Source organism: Nothobranchius furzeri, chromosome 14 (assembly GCF_043380555.1).
Source record: "Nothobranchius furzeri strain GRZ-AD chromosome 14, NfurGRZ-RIMD1, whole genome shotgun sequence".
NCBI classification, from domain to species: Eukaryota; Metazoa; Chordata; class Actinopteri; order Cyprinodontiformes; family Nothobranchiidae; genus Nothobranchius; species Nothobranchius furzeri.
Window position 1 is genome coordinate 63,775,430 of NC_091754.1, and position 9,796 is coordinate 63,785,225.

Consider the following 9,796-nt stretch of genomic DNA (forward strand, 5'->3'; position numbering starts at 1 on the left):
CCGTGTCGATTGCTGTGTCCTTGTAGCCTGGCCTGCCAGACCCGTCCTCCGTTTAATTCTGCACAGAGAGAGAGTCTGGTTACTCACAGGCAGAGAGGCACATGAGGGGCGGGACTAGCCAGCTCAAATATAACCAATCAGAAGAATGGTGGAAATGCCGACTGTACTGCTGACAGGTGGGAGTTTTTTAGCTGTAGTCAAAAATGGCATCTGGCGAAAACATCTTTCTTTAGAAGGGCTTTTAGAGCTTCTACTTGCTGTGGTTTTAAAGACATGTCCAGGTCATTTAGAACAGAGGACAGAGCCGCAGCTAACTTCGCTTCAGCCGCCATCTTCCTTGTTTATGAGAAAGCGGGCATCGCGTTGTGTGACGTACGCTGCTTAGGGCTGATTGGCTAGGTTAGAATTCTCGGGGTGGGGTTATTTGAATGGGAGCGTTACCAGAACCAATGCTTCCCATAAGGAAGCATGGGGCTGGATGGCCAGGCTAGTGTTCTTGGGCAAGGCACTTCATCCACCTTGCCAGTTGGTCGTGGTCGAAGGTACTAGTGTGTACAGCAGCCTTGCCTCAGACAGCGAGCCCCGGGCCAGCTGCGGCTACAGTGTGTGAGTGGTTGAATGACTGACTGTAGTGTAAAGCGCTTTGGAGTCCTTGGACTTGATGAAGTGCTGTACAAATGAAGGTCATTCATGTATAAGATACACAGAAATGGTGTTTTTTTTTCTCTGTTGAGGTGAAAAGATTCAAGCCCCATTAGTCGTCGCACACTAGAGTGGTAAAATGTGTTCTTCGCATTTGACTCTGGGGGAGCGGTGAGCTGCAGACACAGCTGCACTCAGGAACTATTTGGTGGGTTAACCCCCCAATCAAACCCCTCAATGCAGAGTGTCAAGCGGGGAGACGTTGGGTCCCATTTTTAGTCTTTGGTAAGACCCGACCGTGGATTTGAGCCCCCAATCTCCCAGTCTCAGAGTGGACACTCATACCACTAGGCCACTGGTCAAAACCAACATGTTCAGCTTGTTCAGTGACGACTCAGCTGAGTGGAAATGTCCCAGTTTAGCCCTGCTCCCAGTCATGCACACACGCGTTACTCAACAGCCATCGCAGACTGTACACACACGGGCTTTTGCTTTACGTGTTGCTGACAAACATTGACTAATCAAAGTGAATCTATGTAAAGGAACACGTGTGTGCCCATCTGACTCGTAGAGGCACTAAAAACCAGCAAGCGAGAAAAATGAAGAAAATTAGAATCCTGAAGTTCTCGGCAACTTGCTCCGTCGGGCATGGCTTCATCTTTCTATTACAGGACTGAAAAGTGTAAAAATGAGTCTGCAGTGGTGCTCATGTTGCTGTCCCCTCCCTCTTCTCCAGTCCTTCTGGCCCAGCCCATAGAGAACGAGTGCATGGAGGGCCTGACGTTGAAGATCACCGACTTTGGCCTCGCCAGAGAGTGGCACAAGACCACGAAGATGAGCACGGCCGGCACGTACGCCTGGATGGCCCCCGAGGTCATCAAGTCCTCCACCTTCTCCAAGGGCAGTGATGTCTGGAGGTGAGTGACGCTGTGTGTGTGTGTGTGTGTGTGTGTGTGTGTGTGTGTGTGTGTGTGTGTGTAACATTCACCTGCTCTGGGGCCTAAAAACTGTAAACAGACTTAATTCCTGGGAAGTTTGGAGGACGTTTGTTTTTTGGCAGCCTAGATTTGTGATTGTTTTTGTCCTTTTCCCTCTGATGAATCAGCATCTTGAGCACATTTCACATTTTAAAGTCAGCATTAAATTGCATCAAATCAGTCTTGCTGTAGGGTCAGTGGAGATTCATTATTGAGCAGTTCTGTTGGAGCTGTTGCACGTGAGTCGAGTTTCCTCCTTGAACAAATATTCAGTCGGTTTGGACCATAATCCTGTAGAATATAATCTAATTTTATGTTTAAAACGAATGGAACCAGAGACGGCTCTGACTTGCATTTTTGTTTCAAAGATTAAATATAAAGAAAAACCTTATTATTATTTTTTTACCTCAGAAGAGCTTAAATGTTATGATTCAGTGAGTAAAAAAAAAATCCACATTTCAGATCAGTTATTGGTGGAATGAATTAGAGCTTAGTGATGGTGAGTTCAGGGACCTGTGCTGCACGGCAGCGGTGTCGTCATGATTTCAGATTATCTGAAGAACTGATTATGCAGTTTTATGGACACGGCTGCTTTATTTCTGAGACGCAGAAAACAGAGTTGTATAAATGCACCTCAGTTCCTCTTCACGAGCCAAACGATGAGCTAAAATAACTTCTATATATTTTTACGGCTTCCTATTTCTTTCTTTTCAACACAGAGCTAAAGTTGGGCAGAGCGTAGCTGCTGTCCACCCTGTTAGGACGGGGACGTGTCTCCCACTCGGCTGGTGGCAGCAGCTTTTTCTCCTGTGAGCCGACTGGCTCTGAGTTGTCCGTGTACATGGAAATGAAGCCAAACATCAGCTGTTGTCCGCTGTGACTTGAGTTGGATAAAAACCCTTGAGACGGCCGGTCGACCTGTTGTTTCAGGGGGTTCTCTGACACATACTGCTGTTCTATTGAAGATGGAGGTCAGATGTAAGTGTAAACAGCTGATTAAGAGATGATGGTGGTGATGAAAACATCTGGATAATCAGGACAGATGATGGCTGGTTTAGTGCAGAATACCTTACGTGTAGGGCTGAAGAAATGACAGGAATACCTCTTACACTCTTTCATGGTGTCATAGTGAAGAATGGACATGGTCAGCAACAAGACTCGGGTAGGTGGGCTGTGGTGTTTAAAGCAGGCTCACGCGGTACTACAGGGTCCAAACTGGGACAAGGCCAGCAGCAGCATCAATACAAGGCAAGATGGATCCATGGTTTCAGCTACACGAAGAAGCGGACCACTACAGAGCAGTCGCCTTGACCTCCCATCTGATGAAGACTATGGAGAAACTCCTCCTCACCCATCTACGTTCAGTGGTGAGCCTGGAAATGGATCCACTGTAATTAGCATATAAACCAAACATGGGGGTGGAGGACGAGCTCATCTACCTGCAGCACCGGGCTCTGACTCACCTCGAGATGCAAAAACGCACTGTGAGGATCATGTTCTCCGACTTCTCATCTGCCCTCAGCACCATCCAGCCGTGTCTACTGCAGCAGAAGATGAGGGGTGCAGGAATGGACGAACATCAGACTGCATGGACCATCAACTACCTCACCAACAGGCCACAGTACATGAGGCTGCACAACTGTACGTCTGTGGTTGTTTTGTGCAGTACAGGAGCTCCACAGGGCACAGTGCTCTCACCTTTTCTATTTACCTTCTACACCCTGGACTTCACCTACAACACCAGCAGCTGTCACCTCTAGGAGTTCGCTGAAGACTCAGTCATTGTCGGCTGTGTGTCTGAGGGGAATGACCTGGAGTACAGGTCAGTCATCATGGAGTTGCGGACTGGTGTGAGCGTAACCACCTTCGCTTGAACACCAGTAAGACAAAGGAAATGGTGATTGACTTCCAGAGAAACACTCCTCCTCACTCACCAGTAAACATCCAGGGAGCAGGCATTGAGGTGGTGGATACCTTTAAGTACCTGCTGTGGTCTGTTGGGGTGAAGGCAGCGCTAACCAAGGCTGAACAAGCTAGTTCACAAAGCTAGCTCGGTTCTGAGCTGCCCGCTGGATTCAGTTGAGGAGAAGTGTGAAAGGAGGATGCTGGTGAAAATGGCCTCCATCTAAAAAAAACTCCCACCCACTGCATCCCACTGTGGAGACCACGGACAGCTCCTTCAGAGGCAGACTGAGACATCCCAGATGTAAAACAGAACGCTACCGTAGGTCATTCATCCCCTCTGCAGTAAGACTGTAGACCTCCTCAGTTTAACTGGTACTGGCATTATCCTGGTACACAATACCACCAGTGCAATACTCAGTATGTGTTCAATACTCGTGCAATACCGGAGTTACATAGGATGTCTGTGTCCCTTGCACTGCGCTGTATAGTTCTGGAATCCTAGTTTCATTTTTATTCATGGATTTTATTGGTCGAAGGTGACAATAATACCTTACGGTCTATGTGTGTATATACAGGGTTTTTCCTGCATTCAAATTAGCATGGCGGCCGCTTCCAGCTAATGTTGTGCCGCCCCAGCCTGATTTCACTCTGCCCCCAGCTATATGGATGTTATTGTAACTGCAGTTGCAGCATTGCACCACTATAGGGGCGCCGTATCAGCAGCGGTGCACCGAAATGCGCTAAAACCGCTGCAGAAAGAGATCAAAAATAGCTTTTCTCTCTAGTTGGTACATATCTATGGTTGGTGCTACTGATGTCCTGATTCTCCCCCAGGCTCTTCCATATCAGAGCAGGGCTGTACAGTGGTGTCTGTCTATTTTAAACGTAGCACTGGTGCAACATCTTTGAATTACAATTTTTCCCAGAGCTTTATTGAACAAAAGTAAGTTACGTGTGAGAAAAAAACTTTTTACTGGTACAGTGTGGTCATCTGGATGCAGAGGAGGAAAATAAAGGAACCAGCAAAGGCACAAAGGCAGAACCGGTCCAAAGTTTGGGATCAAAAGTGCAGCTACAAGCAGATTGGCTAATGCTAAAGCTAACGGGTAGCAGTCTCGCGATCAAGTGGCGCACAGAAAAATATATGATGATGATGATCGTAAAAAGACTAAACTCTACAAGCGGATGAAAAGTCCCCACCATCCTGTTTATTCTGCATCCTGCAGCGCTACGGATCAGAACCGCTGCAGATACGGGTCACATTCAAGCCCCCACAATGCGGTTCTAAAATCGAGTCAAACCCGAAGTACCAAAAATTGCAGTTCCACCCTCATCCACTAGGGGCTGGTGTCAGAAGCGAGCAAATCCTCATTGACTCCCATGTTAAAAATACCAATTTCACAGCAGAAATAAACATGTTTACAGCCTGGTACCAGAACATGTTTTTGGTTTAAATGATCTAGTTTACACTCATGACAACTCTGAGGGGGGTGAATTTTTTTCTCACTCTTCTGTTTAAGTGTATTAAAAGCCTAAAATTCTGTATAATTAATGAGCATCAGACCCACGTGACCACAGAGCTAGCTCCGGGGAAAGGCCTCAGTAGAGCCTCGGTCTGGCCTGGAAACTGCTCCGGGATTTTGAGTCTCTGTGTTTGTGTATTCTTGTTTGGATATTATTTGTGCAATTGTTGGACAAAATGACTTGCTGTGGCATTAATTGCACTAATAGAGCGTCCAAGGAGTCTCCACTTCATTTTTTTCAGTAAGTAAAATAATATTTATGTATTTTAGGTCACTGCCGAGCTGAGCTTAGATTTTAACATGTACTGTTTAACCATGACATTTAAATGTAACAGGGTAAAACCCAGTGCATTTAACATAATGCTGCACTTTAGAAAATGGGTTGAAATATAACATGTTGGTGGAGCTGGGTTCCCACTATCGGCTTGTGGAGGTCTCGGAGACCTCTGTGTTCCACCCGGTTTTACCCAGCGGTCAGCCCGGCGTATCTCTGACTCAGAAGCTCTGGTGTTGTGCACAGTTAACTCCGGTTGTAGCTAGGTTGCTACCTCCGTTAGCTTAGCTCCCACCTCCACGTTAGCTTCGGGTTAGCTTCAGGTTAGCTTGTAGCTAGTTCGACCGGGTGTCGTCAGTTGATCCCAGCCTTACAGCCCCACCCTCAGCTCCTCCTCTCTTCCCTTTTGTGGAATTGTCTGGGCTTGACGGAACCTGTGACACGGTCAAAATGGCGGTGGTGGCCACCTCCCATTTAGCCTCAAAAATGTGTTATTGGAGCCTATGGAAACCCATTGTCCAATATTTATATGTCGATGGTCACATTACTGCTACAGGATCAGGAAGTGTGGCAAGCCATTGTAGCATATAATTCACAAACACTTCTGTCTTTGATTATAATTTAAACTGGATTATTGCCAACCCGTACATAACAGACGTGCCACCATTACATTGTTAGCAGCAGAAATTAAATGTTATTACCATTTCCAACACAAATGCATGTTAATGAAATGCATTATGTTTTACTGCATATATTTATGTGTTATTTAGACTAAGATGAGTGTTATTAATACAAACCTAAAATGTTGCTGAAATGTAGGTCAAATATTTAAAAATATTTTAACTATAAATATCAGATGGAAAAAAGGAACTAAACACCAATCTGATGCATATTATTGAGCCTTTTATGATATTTGGCCTTTAAAAAGGTGAGGCAGTTGAGTGCACAGAGTATGCATGTGCTGGTGCACGGTCAGGGCGGTACCGCCTCTGCCTCAGCCAGGAAAAACCCTGATATACGTGTACTTTTGTTATTGTTTTTCTTCAAACTCTTCTCCAGTTGTTTGTGTTGCTGTAATAAGTGAATATCCCCACAGTGGGATCAGTAAAATCTATTCTATTCTATTCTATTCTATTCTGTTGTGGTGACAGTGTTGTTGAATATTGCAGCTGAAATCTAAACTCCTCAAACCAGAAACGGCGTTTATTATCTGTTAATCTTCCCGTTATAACAGGAGGGATGGCTGGTGTGGGCAGGCTCTGAGTCACATCTTAGAAGGCTCTACGTGGAAACCATCTTTAAACCTGAAGATCTGATCTGTCAGCCTGACTATGTCCAGCTAGGGGTCATGTTTCTGTTTATGCAAAACAATCGTGGTGATTAAAAAAACTCAATCAAGTATTATTATTATTGGTGTTGCTGTCGTGTGTCTTCTCTCCTCCAGACCTGACCAGAAGTATAAGTAAGCAGACATGATGTATTTCTATAACTAGTTTTTGTGTCCACTGGGACGTCTGTGACGTACAGCAGACTAGACTCGTGTGTTGTGGGAGACTTGTTGATGAAGAGGTGGATAGACGGAGTGATGGAGTGCAGCAGTTAGGCCACGGTGACCATGTGACCCCGTCTCTTCAAAGAGCTGCTCTGTGCTTTGTTGTGAGCCGTGTGTTGTGCACACTGTCCCATTGTCTCCAGTAGAGACAGAGGAGGCCTCGCATAGACCTGACCACAGCCCTGTGTGTGTGTGCGTGCGTGCGTGCGTGTGTGTGTGTGTGTGTGTGTGTGTGTGTGTGTGTGTGTGTGTGTAAAACCCTCTGATTATGGTTTTTGGTTTTGTAACAAAGGCTTGAACCAGTGGGGGTTGTCTGGGGGAGTCAGGAGAACCTTAAGTTATAATTAAGGAATCGTGAAAAGTTCAGAGAAACGTTGATGGCGGCCGGTCCGCTACGTTCCCGTCTTCTCTAAGGCTCGATGGTATTTAGGAACCATGTTTAGCTCATCTCATGCAATCTCATGAAAGGTCAGATGTTAAAGCCGTGGCCAGTTCACTGTTAAGGTCACCATGGTAACCATCAGTGGCCCATTAAGATTAGCATAGCGACCTTTAGCTGCTCTTAAAAGTCAAAATAAGTAGACCTTTTCAATAATTTGCTGGTTTGGGTCTTTCTGCCTCTATCATACTGCCTTCTGAAGTGAGGACACACGAATCTCTACTGACTCGAGTCCACGGTCGTCAGAAATGCACCCATCCATCATTGTTATGCCTTATCCTTGGTAGGGTGGGCTAATTCCAGCAGTCGTTGGATGATGGGTGGGGACCACTTGGACAGGTCCAGTCCATCACAGTTACAGACAACCAACTCGCACCTTGGGACGATCGAGTCTCCAGTCCACCTGGCGTGCATGCTTCTGGCCTGGGGGGGCGACCCTGAGTACCTACAGAGAGGAGAACATGCAGCTTTCCTTCTGTAGGGCTCCAGAGCACCACGGGGCAGATACCTCGTTAAAAGGTCGGACCATAGGAAATATGAATGGGTGAACAGCAGCAAGAGTGTGTCAGTGCTGATGAATGAGTGTTTTTTGCTGGATTATAGAGTTTCTTTAGAGGATGATGTTTTTCTCTACGCTTCAGCTGTCAGTATAGAGTTCATTCATATTTTTAATAAGTCAAACTAAACTTCTCCCAACTACTTAAATGAACTTTAGTGCTTCCTCCCTCCTTTTGCCTCCTGTCCTCTCATCCAGCCTGCTGACGGCGAAGCCAGCCAACTTCGTTTTCCCAACATTCCCGGCACGTTAGCGGGCAGGCTAGCGTTTGTTTTCAGATGCTTTCTCAACTGTTCACCGCGCTCATCTCCAAAGCCGCCAGGCGGAGATGAGGATGGCCTCGGGGCGAGATGCCGAGCAGCGTTTCTGCTCTGTGACGGCGCGTGGAACTTGTAATTAAAGAGCTAAAATAAGAGAAGAAGAAGGAGAAAACTGGCCTGCACTCTCCTCCTAGCGAGCCGCCATCAGGCCTGGGCCAGGACTAATTGCTGGTGTGGGTGATCCAAGTCCTTCATCTTCTGAGGACACCCTGATGTGCTCAGTCTGCATGAGTAGAGCTGTGTAAGCAAGCGGGAGTGTGATTAAACACAGCGCTCCTCTGATGAGCGTGACGGTCTTCAGGTGTTTATGTGTGACTGATGGGCTTTAATCCAAACGCTGGGCTGTAATCAGGGCGGTGCGGCCTACTTAAGGTAAAATATTAAACATCTTCCTCGTCCTTCTGGGCCACAGACACCGAACCAGTGAGACCAAAGCTGACCTATCAGCTGAAGGACAGATTAGAATAAAACTGGATTATCTGTTCAGGTCCAGGTGCAGCTTGTGTTTTCTGACTCGGGTCCGACGGCCTGGTCCCTCCAGGGCGGCAGGACGTTTGCTCCTCTGCTGAGTTAAAAACGTCCCGAGCGGGAACTTCCAGTTGGAGCTTTTATTGATTAATTTAGAGCAGAAGTGTGACGGATTATAGATTATAGAGCATTGTTGTTTTTCTGTTTCCTTAACCTGTACAGCCGTTGCTGTTTAAATAGCAGCTTTAGTTCTTCTTAGGTTCTTGTTTTATTGCCAAACAAAGACATCATTTTTACTTTGCTGTTTTAAGTTTTTATTGAAAGGTTTGTGCCGTAGCGTACGACCCCTGACCCCGTCGTCTCCTCCCTCTGAACCGTTTACTCAGGGTCTCATTTCCACGCTCAAGACAAAAAGCTGTCGCTGAACTAGCTAAACATTTGCTCATCTCCAGGTTTCGTGTTTCAGTCAGGCAGCACTTCCTGTTTTAGTTCCCGACCGGCTGCAGAACTTCCTGTTGCTCACGATTGTTTCAGAGTGACATTTTAAACCTGGGGCTCAATAGCTTGTCGTCTGCAGATGTTTCGGTGTGTTTCAAGGCTCTGCAGAAGCGTCTAGGCTCATCTTTTTTCTCCTGCTCAAACTAAACCCACTCGGAATGGTGAGAAATGGGAAAACCATCAAAGGAAAATGTAAGGAACACGAGAGCTATTTGGGTTTAGTAGGAGTAAAAGTGTAAAAAAGATTTATTTCTGTTACTGTTTAGAGTAAGCTGAGCGATGAAGAGGCTGTCGGAGGGTTTGGGGCTCTAACCGTCACGTTTGTGTTTTCCAGTTACGGAGTGCTGCTGTGGGAGCTGCTGACGGGAGAGGCCCCATACAGAGGGATCGATGGCCTCGCCGTCGCCTACGGAGTCGCCGTCAACAAGCTCACCCTGCCCATCCCGTCCACCTGTCCTGAACCCTTCGCTCAGCTCATGTCGGGTAGGACGTAACACGGTTCTTTCCTCTCCTGTTGAGGTGGTAACAGCTAGAAAGGATCGCTCCTACCCACCTGCGGCCACCTCAGAGGACTAGTTACTAAGCGCCGCTTTTTATGCTCAAACGTTTCACCACAGATTCTGCATAACTCCCGATAACTCC

General features: G+C 46.7%; 1 protein-coding gene across 1 annotated transcript in view; it reads left to right on the plus strand.

The window, feature by feature from the left end:
• LOC107376748 (mitogen-activated protein kinase kinase kinase 11) overlaps positions 1 to 9,796 on the plus strand; it is a 65,745-nt gene that overhangs the window by 39,449 nt on the left and 16,500 nt on the right. The window contains exons 2-3 of the mRNA XM_015946004.3: positions 1,379 to 1,559; positions 9,489 to 9,637. Of these exons, the coding sequence (XP_015801490.3) occupies positions 1,379 to 1,559; positions 9,489 to 9,637 (330 nt within the window). The remainder of the gene's footprint in view (positions 1 to 1,378; positions 1,560 to 9,488; positions 9,638 to 9,796) is intronic.